The sequence below is a fragment of the Diceros bicornis genome, chromosome 15, assembly GCF_020826845.1.
Source record: "Diceros bicornis minor isolate mBicDic1 chromosome 15, mDicBic1.mat.cur, whole genome shotgun sequence".
NCBI lineage: Eukaryota > Metazoa > Chordata > Mammalia > Perissodactyla > Rhinocerotidae > Diceros > Diceros bicornis.
Genome location: NC_080754.1, coordinates 56,258,251 through 56,273,143, shown reverse-complemented (window position 1 = coordinate 56,273,143; position 14,893 = coordinate 56,258,251). Strand labels below are relative to the sequence as shown.

The 14,893-nt window shown below is 32.0% G+C and overlaps 1 protein-coding gene across 1 annotated transcript in view; it reads right to left on the bottom strand.

Annotated features, from left to right (window-relative positions):
* Window positions 1–14,893, bottom strand: part of SI (sucrase-isomaltase) — a 91,737-nt gene that overhangs the window by 27,259 nt on the left and 49,585 nt on the right. The window contains exons 25-32 of the mRNA XM_058556418.1: window positions 10,399–10,605; window positions 7,862–8,016; window positions 5,685–5,853; window positions 4,043–4,139; window positions 3,829–3,941; window positions 3,612–3,737; window positions 2,054–2,182; window positions 1,362–1,472 (exon numbers count right to left, since the gene is read on the bottom strand). Coding sequence (XP_058412401.1) covers window positions 1,362–1,472; window positions 2,054–2,182; window positions 3,612–3,737; window positions 3,829–3,941; window positions 4,043–4,139; window positions 5,685–5,853; window positions 7,862–8,016; window positions 10,399–10,605 — 1,107 coding nt within the window. The remainder of the gene's footprint in view (window positions 1–1,361; window positions 1,473–2,053; window positions 2,183–3,611; window positions 3,738–3,828; window positions 3,942–4,042; window positions 4,140–5,684; window positions 5,854–7,861; window positions 8,017–10,398; window positions 10,606–14,893) is intronic.

The window sequence follows — 14,893 nt, the reverse complement described above, 5'->3', positions numbered from 1 at the left end:
TATTTCCACAATTACTCCAGGATTAAAATCTAAAAACAGTAAGTATATTTTTATTTGAAAGGGATTGAACATTTGAGTTGGGCAATGCCTTGCTGTGGCAAATATCGTCTTGGTTTTTAGTTAGTACTAAATCCTCCTCTCCCTTCCCCCTTACATCCCACCCCTGCCCCTGCCTCCCTGTCTACCAGTTTTCCTCTACCCCAAACACACACACAAAACAGAGCCCACATTCAATCATGATGAAAGTTCTGGGAATTTGAATCTATGTTGTAGAAATTCGAAAGTCCCATATAAAAATGTAGATAATCCCCAAAGGACCAATTACCTACAAGAGATTCATTACTGTAGGGAGTGGTGCTCTAAAGGAATGGAACAGAGAGTGGAAATCTGAGAAAATGTATAGAAATATAGAATGAGAAGAAAGTAGGAAGGAAAAAAGTCCCTTTCTATGGCCAATATGCCATACTCTATTACTGGCACGTTTCTTAAAATATTATGAATTTTCACTAAGTTTATCATAGGATTTTTTCTATTTTATTTTTACATTTTTATTTTCAAATATTTTCAGACTTACAGAAAAGCTGCAAAAATTATACCCGGAGTTTTTCTATACCCTTCACCTTGTTTCACATAATGTTAACATATTTATAACCACTGTATAATTATCAAAACCAAGAAATTAATGTTAGTACAGTACTATTAACTAATTTATAGGCCATGTTTGAATTTCACCACTTTTATCACTAATATCCCATTTTTGGCCCAAGATCCAAAAGGGATCCCACATTGCACTTAATTATGTCTCCCATTATGGGATTTTGTTATTTTTTTTTCATTCTAGTTATGACTAATGGATTTTTTTTTCTTTATTCTTTTATGTGTAAGCCAAATCAGGATATTTTCTACCACATATTAATATACCAAGATCTGAATATTATTGCTTAAATCAAATACAGTGAATTATATTCTTTAAATCAGGAATATAAGTATAGCTCTTAAAAACTTTTTTTGTTTTATTAAGGAGATGTTTTTAAGAGAAGTACAAACATTTAAATGGCTCTTGCAGTATAGAATAATGAATAGCCATCTCACTAATAGTACTTTTATAATAAAAGATAAGTACCAAGAAATACAATAAAAGACAATTTAAAGATGAAACAATCAGTATTTGTACATATGACTTGTTTGAATTCTCTGTTTCTAACAATTTGAACTCAAAAAGTATATATTATTTATTACCTACTAAATCATTACATTCCTGTATAATATATCTCTCCCCCGTATATGTTTTTAACAAGTTTTTAGTTAAGTAGAAACTTTCAATAAAATAACATTTTATACTTAAGATATCAATTCATTACCTTTGCCCAACAAATTTCATCGGTGTTTGGCCATTTGACAAAGACGTCTTTCTCCTGTCCTCTTTCAAATGCAGGATAAGGCTGTGTTTCATTTCCTGAAATTGCTGGATCCTAAAATTAAAATGAAATACAAACCAGGTAACTGTAGAATAAAACTATAGCCACTTCGGTAGCTGTTACGACACATTATAATTTTCCGTTATTACATTACTATTATATTGTGCTCTCACACGGACTAACAAATGGACTGATGGTATAAATTTTAGCATTCTAGCTAGACTGTCTTCTAAATTCCTTAGAAGGAAATTTTAAGAACTTTTGAAAATGTATTAGCTATTATATCAAGCAAGATTACTAGCGTTTTTTGTTTTGTTTTTATTTCCCCAGTGGGATTTCTGGCTGCCAAGCTCTCTTCCTATAAGATATTGATAAAATATTCTCCCTACTGAATCACTAACCTGAAGGCAAATTTTTAAACATGACAAGCATAAGAAGCAGTCCCAGCTAATGACCTGAGAATTGTATAGGAACAGAAAATCCATTGTCACTTTGTGATAGCTTCCATAAACTGAGGCCAGTTTGTAGCTTGGGTGATTACTAGGAAACAACTTGCCTTTGACTCCTAGCTTTAGTCTTAGATCTCTAAAGACAGATAATAAGACTCAGACAAAATATAAAAGATAAATACTGACCAGAATAATAATGTATCTCATTCCTTCCGCTCTTATTCTGTCAACAAACTGAGGAAGTTCAGAGAATTCTTCACCAATTGTAAAGTCTAGTTGCCTTTCCATGTAATTAATGTCTGTATATTGAACATCCTGAAAGACATGAGAATTGTGGTAGTGGAGCAAGAATCACAAGAGTGAGTACATCACTTTCTATCAAACTTATGAAAGTAACAGCAATATGAAAGTTACAATGTCTCTTCACTTGATCCTAAAGAGAATTAATCAAGTAATGCAAAGTTCAAAGAATAAAAGTAGCATACTGTAAAGATGCAAAACATTCCAAGAACAAGTGCACATAAATGTTCTGTTTTAACAGTTCATTAGTAATTTTAATTTAGAAGTAAAAATTCTTTTAAATCAATATCTTTTATTATCTAATTCTGACAGGAAACAGAAAGACATAGGAGTAAAGGATTTACAAGGCTATGAAATTATGTTAAATGGCAATTTGGAATTTTGTACAGTGTATACAGAAATAGGTGTTGCTCCATTTCTAGAAACATCAAGGAAATATGGGATAATTTCAAATAATTCTAATATTACCAAAGGGGAAGAAAGAATTATCAGTAAAGCCATCCATTATTGTAAGATTTTTCTTTTATTATCCATCAAAGTCACTTTTGGAATAATAGCCCAAGCTTAAATAAGCAAAATATTGCTTACAAATAAGTATTGAAAAATATGTTTAAGGTAATAAATGTTTGAATTTTATCAGGAAATCTTTGATTTAGGCCTAAGTAACAAATTTCTTAATTATTTTCTATTAATAGACATTAGCTCAATTTTTTCTTCTAGGTGTTATAAAAAATATAGCTGATATAGTGGAACCAATAATGGAAAACCTCCCTTTTTATAAAAAATTTCCACTTGCATATTTTGGTATCATCAATCTATACAATTAATTTCCCCATAATAATGTATTGAGGAACTATATATTGGATTCTATTATATGTACCAATGTCTTATAATGAGGTCCTTCTCATTCTTTTTAGAATGAGCTCTTATATACCAAGCATATATACCAGGAGGATCTCTGGGATTCCTTAATGTTGCTAAAACATAAAATCACAGAGACTGATTATTTCTGGATACTTAGGAATATTTAGTTTACTGAACATTGAGGGAAGAGGAGATTCTGCAAGGCCTCTAATTCTATATTCTCATATTATAACGATTGTCTATTCTGAGGAGAAAATCACTCTGTTTCACCTCCAAATCCTTCTCTATAATTTGTCATATCAGCTGATGAAATAGGTTCCTATGGACTCTTACTCTCAGCTAAAGTAAATATGGGGAATGTATCCAACTACCTATGTGACCAAAGTTTATGGGAGAAAATCCAAGTGCACAGTGACTTGTTTAATACAAATCAGGGTCACGGAACTGGTGCCACTAGAAAACTAAGCATTGATTATTGCCAATTGCTTAAAATAATTTTAAAGTATGTAAGTGTTTAATTATTTCATTCTGCTTTTATAGGTGACATATTTAGCACTGTCTTAAAAATTGTTATACATACATAGGGGATCTGAGCAGCTACCATTTCCTCATATACTTGCTGCACCTGTGAAGTATTTCTGTATCCATAACGACATAATTGGAATCCCAAAGACCAATAAGGTGGCATGACTGGTCGGCCAATTACCTTTGAAAAAAAAAATTATTTGTGAACTAAGATAATTACTTTGTATTGTAAAGAAAAGTTTACATTTTTTTAAAAAAATGTGCAATCATACTTCATGGTATTGCTTTGTTGCAACTTCTGGAGTTGGGCCCAAAAACATATAAAAGTCCAAGATTCCTCCAATTACGCGGTAAGTTAGAGCAGGTGTTGGCTGAAATGTAACATCTGGAAATCCAAAATATAATTACATTTTTATCTATATATAAGGTATTATTTTATTAAAGAGTTACATAAAATACGAGAAATTCAGCAAGTGATTATTTTACCCATTCCATTGCTGTTAAGTAAGAGAACCCCATGAGCATGGCCGTCATCTTCCAGAGCCATGTAATAGGGATGAAATCCATAGGAATTAAGTTTATACTAAAATAAAAAAAATAAACATAATATATTTTTAAATAATAATAGCATGTCAATTTTGTCAATATAACATTTAAATTCATTATAAGATTGAGCCTAGGAATTAATAGTTCCTTCTTTGGACACACAAACTACTCCTGAATTAAAATAAATGTATTTCCCTTAGAAAATAATTTCTTTATTATTTGAACTGTCATTGCTTTAGAGCATGAAAATGAATATATAAGTGTGTAACATCCACAAACACTGCCATGATAACTGATGTAAAAACCACTGGTATTAGACTAGTTGAGCTTCTTTCCACAGGTTATATCTCTTAATTTATTTATAAGTTGTCACTTCTTTTTCATTAATAAAATGTCCTAGAAATGATTAAAGTGATCAAAGAACTCAAATTTCTTAAGTACTTACTATGGTAATATCTAAGTTTATGTGATATTTTATAATAATATTTTAAATGTTAATATCTTGTTTATATAATAGTTTATATTTATAAAGCAGTTGATTTCATTTTAAGTTAGATCTTTTCATTTTTCAGAATAGAAAACCTGTACTCAGGGTCATGAAATGACTCGTCAAAGGTTACAAAACTTATAAGTTTATGATACCTAATCAAATTGATATCTTTGACCCCACACTGAATCTCAGTAATCGATTAGCATGTGAAAGAAAATTCAGATATTGAGAATCAAGATTATCTTAACCTGATAATGCCAATACTAAAGTTGAAGGGATTTAAAGAAGTAAATTTTGGTAAAACATATTTTTTCAAATTAGTATAAATTAAAAACAGCCTTCATAACCTAAGTTTGAACTATTGTGATACAAATAAAAGTTGTTTGAGCACCTAACAATAAAAAGTGGTTGCAATAGTGCACACATTTATATCTCATACTGAATATACCTTTAAGTACACATCACACATGAAAAATGCAAATGAGTTAGTATTTTTATTAAAATATATTTTATCATGATATGTTTAGAATAATTACAGTTAATATTAGTTGTTGTGTAGTATATTAAGTACTCATGAAATGTATTCCATTCAGAAGATAAAACGTTGGGAAAAGTGACATGAGCGTATAAATACATTTTCTAAAGATGTAACTAGCAGTATGGCCTCAAAAAAATGCACAACTGCAGCTGGATGTCATAAAGGAAAAAGTTAGCATCAAATCATTATCTAAGAAGTAGAAACAAATTTTAAGTAGAACCCTAGTCAGTTATTTTCTGCAAGCTGAGAGTAAACATGGATTTGGCAAGGAATACTGAATCTGAATATTCTTTCTCTGCGGTTGACAGGGTGAGGAATTGGCTCACACCTCCGCTTCTCACTGTAGTCAATGATGTGATGCATCCAATCCTCTACTTTCACCTATGATTTATGGTGACTTTTTTTTTGTTTTTCAGAAAATCACCGTAGCAGCTCTAGGGATCTCCAGCCCCTTTGCCATTACTTCAACTGAAGTACAGGCCTACAAAGAAGTGGCTTGGGATCCTAATCCCGGTCTTAGCTGCCTCATGAGGTATTAAAATATTGGTACGTACCCCAGGGGGTTGATCTCTTGTGAACATTCCCCAAGTATGCCAGTTCAGATCTCGCTTAAATGCTGTGTGTTCCACTTCTCCAAAACCATATATGTATTCTGATGGCAGGCGAGTAGATATTTGAATGAACTGGTCATTAAAAGCAAATCCAGGTAGTTGAGAATCCCAACTGAAAATAAAAGAAAACAATTATATTCCTGTAAACATATACAAAGAAGTATCACAAATAATAATGGTAATTCTTTCTTAGGTGATCTGAAAATCAATAATATTTTTGTGTATATACCTTATTGTACCTGGATACCAAATTGAAATAGATAATTATTCCAATACATTTTTCTTTCGGCTAAGTTAAGGAATATATAAAACATGTTTCATATATTCAGCATTATTAATAATATCTATATCTAATAATATGATTAATATTATTATATATATTTATCTTTAGACATACATTGTTTTAAAAATAAAATTTTAAAATAAAATTAATATGAACTTATAAATAATATATGACCTAGGAGTAATATAAGTCCTAGGAATTAAAAGTCGTCTATTTTTCTGTTCCCTTAAGATAATCACAGTAAATTTCTTCTACACATAGAATAAAAAGAAATCAATATTAAAATGAACTATAAAGGTATATGGATATTTTAATTCCAAACTTTCCCTAATTACTACTCCCAATCATTCTCTTCTTCTTTTATTTTGTATTTATAAAAATTGGTGTTTATGAAGAAACCCAGAAGAAATGTGTTACACAGAATGTATTGTTTTTCTAGTCTTTGCAAGAACATAAAGGAGGAGGAAAAGAAATTAAAGTTGGCAGGGAGGGGCCAGTCCTGTGGCGTAGTGGTTAAGTGCATGTGCTCTGCTGCTGGCGGCCCGGGTTCAGATCCTGGGCACGCACTGATGCACTGCTTGTCAGGCCATGCTGTGGTGGTGTCCCATATAAAGTAGAGGAAGATGGGCACGAATGTTAGACCATGGCCAGTCTTCCTCAGCAATAAGAGGAGGATTGGCTTGGCTGTTAATCAAAGCTGATCTTCCTCACACAAAAAAAATAATAAATAAAGTTGGCAGGGAAAGGAAATGTAAGTATTATGAAAAATTTGGGACATATTCAAATTTTTATATTAACGATTTTGGAAAAGTATTTACTAAAGAATAATATTTTCCAAGTAACAATAAATAATGTCTTTGAACCAGGAATTTTTTACAAAATGATTTAACTTCTTATCCTTTGGAACAAAAAGATTGTCATAACAAGTTTTAAAACAATTGTTTTAAAATTTGTAAAGCAGTACAGACATACTTTTCTTCATTATTTGTATCCATCCTCACAATATCTTCTAAAGTATTGCATGGCAAGCTTAAATTACATAAAAGTATCTTTTAATATACTGTACATTGTAGAGATTTTTACTAAAATAAAGATAATAATTTTTTACTTAAATTTATTCATTGTAACATAAAAATATATCTAGATCATAATTTCCTTTCATCAGTACCTGCAGAGATAATATTAACTATATCCAATTCCAGGACGATAAACTCCAAATTTCAACAGTTCTAATAAAATATTTACATAACACATTTCCAATTACTTATTTTGCCAATACTCATGCTTTTCAAGAGGAATCTTGGTTTTGGATCTCAACTTGATTAGAAGAATGAGTCTGATATTTAATAATGAAATTAATTACATCCAAAGTGTAAATGAAACTTTAGACCAATCCTTAAAGATAGTCAGATGGGAGTGATAATTTAATTTGTTTAGTTTAAAAATATTGGGGCCGGCTCCATGGCATAGCAGTTAAGTGTGTGCGCTCTGCTGCTGGTGGCCTGGGTTCGGATCCCAGGCACGCACCGACGCACTGCTTTTCAGGCCATGCTGTGGCGGCATCTCATATAAAGTGGAGGAAGATGGGCACAGATGTTAGCCCAGGGCCAGTCTTCCTCAGCAAAAAGAGGAGGATTGGCATGGATGTTAGCTCAGGGCTGATGTTCCTCACACACACAAAAAAAAATGTTAAAATAGGCCAAGTTATTTAATACAACTAAAATCATTTTAGTGTGATGATGCTCTAGCACAGTGAAGGCGGTGAAAATAATCATCTTACTTTCCCCCTCCTCAGCTAAAATCAATATCCTTCATATGAAATAATTCCATCACTTACATAACTGTTCCTGTGCTTCTCCGTCGAATCTGTATGCCAAAAGGATTTTCCTTGATTTCAACATCGTAAAGTCTATTTTCATAAGTACTTGTTGGCGTATCTGGAATGTCTAATGGTACTGGAACTTCATATCTCTTATTTTGGAAATCATAAATCTATTGCAGAGAAATAATGAAAATAGATACATTTTGCTCATATTGCTGACATATGCTGTAAATATCATTAAGTAATTTAAATAATGGTTCAAACAAGAATATTTAGAATTCTTGTTTATATAATTCCTAATTCTGTATCCATGGCCCATATATCTATATAGAATTCCATATACAAACATATATAGGTAATGGTATCAAATTATGTATTACATCTTCTTTTTTTTTCTTTTGCTGAGGAAGATTCACTCTGAGCTAACATCTATTGCCCATCTTCCTCTTTTTTTTTTTTTTTTTGCTTGAGGAAGATTAGCCCTGAGCTAACATCTGTGCCAGTCTTCCTCTATTTTGTATGTGGGTCACTGCCACAGCATGGCTGACAAGTGGTGTAAGTCTGCACCCAGGATCCAAACCTGTGCACCCGGGCCACCAAAGTGGAGTGGGCCAGGGGGCTGGCCTCAACATTTTATTTTATTTTAGTGCTTTGTAATTCATTTTTCCATACAATGAGAAATCTTCAAAAAAATTTTAGAGCTAAATATTCTCTCATGTGGATATACAAAATTATTTACCACTTCATGGTTAGACACATAGTTGTTTCAACATTTTTTGTCATATGTATGATACTACAATGAATGTTAGTGCTAATTGATGTTTACTCATGTCTTTATTTCTTCAGCACATTTCTTAGAAGTGAGAGTATTAGGTCAGAGTGTACTAACATTTGTAGGGTCCTTGAAATCTATTCGTAAACTGTTTTCTAGAATTAGTGTACTAACTAATATTCTCACAAAAATGTATACTCTAACACTATTTTATGTTAAACTAGGAGCACTTTTTAAAAAATTGTCAATTATTTCCTTGCTGGTGAAGATGAACTCTTTTCTTCATGATTATTCAACATTTAGGTTTCCCATTCTTTGAATTTGCCTAATTTTCCTTTGATTTTTAATGAGTATATTTTAATATTTTTATTTCTCATTTTTACTGCTTTTTTTGTTAAATGTCTGCTTATGAGCTCAATATTTTTCTTCATTGAATGAGTTGAAATTGATTGCCATTTTTCATATATATGTCAGATATTTATCCATTTTTTGTTTGCCTTCTAATTGTTTATAGTTTGTTCATGTCAAAATATATTTACTTTTTAAGTAAGAAAATGTATAGATTTTTTTATTTATGGGATTTATGCCTTTGTATCTGTGATTTGAAAGTCCTTGACTAGCCAGATACAAGATAAATATGGAGCTAGTTTTATTTTCTGGGCTTATGTTTGTTTGATTTATTATATATATACACATATATACACATATATATCTTTTTATATGTATATATATTTTATATTTATATACATACATATACATCTTTTATGCCATCTTTTTTCAATAAACTTTCAGGTAATTCTAGCTGCAGTTCCACACAGTTTTAATTTTGTAAATTTTATTACCTCCTCTTCTTTTTTTAAGTTTTAACTATTGCCATTGTCATATGTTTATTTTTCCACATGAAAGTAATGGTTATTTTATTAAATCTCAAAAAATATTCCATTGATATTTCTATGCAAATACTTTAAAAGCATCAATTGATCTAAAATGAGTTAACTTTAAAAAAATTTAGTCTTATTTAGGATTTTAATACTTATTTAATATCTATCAACACTTCTTAATAATTTTTTTCTTATATTTTTTCTTTTAATTTTTTTCTTATACAGTCAACTTACCCCTATGCTTTTTTATATTTTAATTGTTTATTTGATTGTTTTCCACATTTGATTTTGCCAATGGAATTTGTCACCATTTCAGTTGCTAAATGGTGAATGATAGCATACAGTAAAATACTTTTTTGGAGAAATTATTTTACATCCAGTCGTTTTGCTGATTTTTCTTTTCATTTCTAAAAGTTTTCTTAATGGATTCCTTTGGAGCTCTGAAGTGAAAAAAATTGCCAAGTATAACTGTTGAAGGAAATTACTTTTCTTATATGTCTTATTGCATTGGCCAGAAAATTCAGATCACTACTTAAAATAATGAAAATAGTAAGCATCCTGTTTTGTTTATTTTATTCTGTTTCGTTTATTTTAATGGAACTACCAACATAGTCCAATTCTAGGTGACTTATCTATTTAGCAAGAATTTAAATTTTTTTTTAAAAAAATCACCACTATATGTTTAATTATTTGCAGTTAGCAAAAATCAGAAGCTTTACTTATTGTGCACCTAGCTAAGAGTTGTGTAGGAAACAAAAGCTTAATTTTATAGAATCAAAATGTCATCAATCCAATTAAGAATCCTTAATATTACATTAAAAATCCAAGCAACTAATCTATTCAAAATCTCTTGTCTTGAGAGATGAGTCATGTATTGACATCATTTATGTTAGACATACCTTAAACTGCAGCATCTCATTTTTGTGATATTTCACCTCCACACGAAGAGTTGAGATGGCTTCAGAAGGTAGGTTTATTCGAGCCCGTGCAGTATTCAGTTGGAGGTCAGCTGTCACGCCCATCGATGAATACTGAGTTGAAGTGACTAAATAAGGATTGTATTCTGTAGGAAAGTAACAGTCGGGTGCTCTGGAGTCTGAAGAAACCTAAAAACACAATGCACGTTCAGTGCCAGAAATTGTAAGCATTGCAATATTCCACTCAAAAAAAACAAGGTAGACGTGTTTAATCACATGTTCTATGATTTACAAATTTTACTGTTTAATACTAAAATGAAATTGCAATCACAACACAAAATATCTATTATGTAACCCCAGATACCATGTTCTAAAATGTATAGAATACTTATATTTTGACTCTAAAGATAGACCAGTAGAGCAGGAAGATCAAATGGCATAGCTTTCCAACTCAGAAAATAGAACGATTGTGTTGTCTTTGCAAAAATTAAATATATTACTGCAAAATTTTGATCCCATGCTTATTCTTACTCTTCACAGCGACTATTGCTTTTTGTGTGTAAAATGGCTTTACAACAACACTCAGAAGGGCATGTACTTAAAATTCTTTTCTTTTACTTATAACAAAACTATATTATTCCTTATTTCATGACTGGTCCTTTTACTGGTCAACTATATCCTGACCAGTATTTGAAATAGGAACTGTGGCCAAAGATCAGAGCTAATTGGTTTATACAGGAGTGGCAGCTAGGACCTAAGAAAAAGAATGATAAATTGTGGCATTGAGGGCTAGTTACCGTAATCCAGTCTCCCATCTTTCTTATTTAATAAATAATTATATTATTGGAAGAAGCAATGTGCCTGTCTACATTTCTCAATCTCTTTTTAGAAAATTGTATATGACCACCAAAACCTCCTTAAAAGAAAAGGGTGTAAGCTGATTAAATTAGGATGTCCTTTGCCTTTCTACCTCCAGGCCTAGAATGCAAATATAATGGCAGAATCCATAACACAGCCTTGAGGAGGAAAAACAAATGATAAATATGGGACACTGAGGATAGTGAGAGGCCCTCATATTAGGTCTAGGATTCTTTTTCGTAAGAGAAAAGTAAATCCTGTTTTGTTTAGCCAAATCAGATTTTAGGTCTCTGATACTCTTAACTTCAAGCAATCCTTAACTGATAGGATACTACAGTATTCATTACAAATGCACACAATTGAGTGCCAATAGAACCAGGAATATAACTGACTTTAGAAAATTGAAAAGTCTGTATACGTCTCCCTCATAGCTATCTTTCTGCTCAGTATCACTTCCCCTTTATCAATCTATAAGTGTTTATCTTTTATCTTTCTTATTGATAGTTCATCAGCATTGCTATTCTTGTAGTTATAGCAAAAATAATCTTGCTATACAATTTACAAAAACATTATACAGAACTTTGGCTTAATAGTCAACAGATAATTTTTTAAAAACTTGGTTTACTCAAGTAGCATCTAATTGATTAAATTTAAAATGTATCTTTGAGTAATTTTTTTTTCAAAACTCAAACTTGCCCTTCTCCACACATCTATATGTTTTAGAAGTAGAGAAGTTACCACTTGGAACTTCTAAGATTTTTAAATCTGAGGTTTTCAGATGACATCAGAGCAATAGGAACCTCAGAGTTCATGTGAGCTTTAAGCATAAATGTGAAATTATGTAAATACAGGGATGATTTTGAACAATCAGAGGTACTAAGAAATTCTAGATAAGATTTTTTTGTCTGAAATTATCAGGGATTTAGGAATTGTCAACAATTCTTCACTATGTTAAGCCTTGAGAAAAGATAACTTGTTTTCTGCAGTGTTTGATTTCCTATCCGATTAGGCAAATTAAGCCTTATGCACCAAGTGACCATGACCAGAGTAACCACACAATCCAACCATTATTTGTCCCTCCACCTTTGATGTCTTCACTTCCTTTCTTAACAAACTTATTTTCTAAATCACTCCTTTTCATATAATCTCAATCTCTATGTCCCTCACTTGCATTCTTATACTCAATTGCAAAACAACAATCCCGGGAAAAACCTGTCCTCTACATTCTCAATGCCTGCAATTGTGAGGCTGAATGTGGCTTGAGAAATACACTCAATCATGCAGACTGCTCTCCCTCTATATAATCATGAAAGTTAGAGTGGATCCTAATGATGCAATCATATACATTTCCCGAATTCATTCACTATCACACACCCCTAGATGACATTTCCTCCTCCAACCACCAGCAAATCCTTCCCTATTCTCATTATAGCCTAATGGTTTTCCTTATTATTTCAATATGAAAGGGAAAGAAATCAGAACAAAAATCAAAAGGAAACACCACTTCTACTCACCCACCTCTTCACCTCCTGTTACAGATATGTACTGCCTGTGCTTCTACCTAAGGTGAACCATCTCATTTGTGCCCCCAACCCCATGCCTCTTGGCCTACGAAGACATTTCTCCTGCAATTCTCAAATCTGCCTCCTGCATCACTAATACTGCACTCATTATAGATTATTCTCAATGGCATAAACCAATTTTATTCCTCCCATCTTAAAAAAAAGAAACTGTAACCTCACTAATTTCTCTAACTACTGCCCCACTTTTTAAATTTCTATATAGCAAAACATAAAAATTTCACCATACTCACTAGCTCCAATTTGACCTTCATTCTCATTTGAATTTTCACTCTCACTCTAAGCAGACTTGTACTCCCAGCACTTCATCAATATTTCTCTTATAAAAGTTACCATATACCTCCGTGCTGCCAAATCCAAATGTCAGTTTCCAGTTCTTCTCTTACTGATTTATAAGCATAATTTGCACAGTTGATAATTTTCTCTGTCTTGAAATGCCTTGTTCACTTGGCTTCTAGGAACCCCCATTTTCTTTGTTTTCAAGCTAATTCTTTTGCTATTATTTCTCATTCTCTTTTCAGTTTCCTCATCAATTCTCTGACTCTAAATGTTGGAATGACTCAGGGTTTGTATTTGAACTTTTCCCTTTTCTATCCAAGCTTATTCCTTTGATGATGTCATCCGATCGCTGTATATAAACTGACTCTAGATTTTATATCTCATCTGTGATATAAAATTCTTAATATCATTAGTTTAAATATATCTCACAGCTGGAAAATTGCGCTTGGATTTGTATTGGACATCTCACCTTAATTTGTCCAAAACATAACTCTTCCCCCTCCAAGCTTGCTCCCCAACAGTTTTCCCAATCTATGCTGATATCAACGTTCTCTTTTTTCCAGTTGTTCAAACCAACAACTTGAAGTCATTTTTTACTCTTCTTTTCTCTCATATTCCACATACAATCAAAGAACAAACCTTTTTGGCTTTATCTTAAAAATATACACAGAAGTCCATCATTTATTACTAATTCTACATTTCCACTCTAGTTCAGTCTACCAATGATATTTTACCTTGATTATTGCAACAGCCTCTTTCCTGGTCTCCCTGCCTTGATCCTCTAACAGTCTATTCTCAACACAAAAGCCATTATGGTGCCATTAAGATGGAAGTTTAATCTTCTCATTTGTCTGTTTAAAACGCTCCAGCAGCATTCCATCTTGGAGTAAAGATCATAATCCTAAAAATGGCCTAAGTGATTGAGCAACATTATTTGTTCCCATATGTCTGTGATAATCATCTGCCTCTCTTCCCCTCACTCATTCTGTTTCAGACACAATGGCATCCTTGCTGTTTGCAGACTACACCAGGTACATTCTTACTTCAGAGCACTTCAGGTCGATGTTTCTTCTTTATGGAATATTATTCTCTTCCTTTCTTTCCTTCACCTCTTTTTTTAACGAATGTCATCTTCTCAAAGAAACCTTCCCTGTCCAATCACTAAAATTATACCACTGGCATTCTTCACCATTTCCCCTTTCCTGTCTTATTTTTCCCCATAGTACTTATCTAACACAACACATAATTTTATTCTTATTTCTTTGTTTTCCCACTCTAGAATATAAGCTCTATTAGGGAAGGAAGTTTTGTTTCTTTTGTTCACCTAAAACAGTTCCTAGAACACAGCAGGTTTCAATAAGTATTTGTGAAATGAATCAATGAATAAACAGTATGATCTAAAGAAGCTTAAGGGAGTTTATCTGTACCCTTAATCATCATATTTGATGGATTTCTTATGCCTGACGTTCATTTTTAAAGCTTCGTTTACTTGACCTAAGAATCTGTAAGGGTTAAAATACTAATAGTTCTGGGAAAAGTAAATTTTTCACATTTTCTTATTAAAAGTTATTTGTGCTTTAGCACCCATACTTTAGATTCATTTTGATAATGGAAGTAAGTGAGCATGCACTGAATGCAATGGGGGATGGGTATGGATTTGAATGGAGAGCTGCAATTTAAAGAGAAGATATTGAAGACATGGAAAAATACTTCACTACTTGGCTTTTATTGATTTCAGAATCTTTTCTCCTCCTCACTTC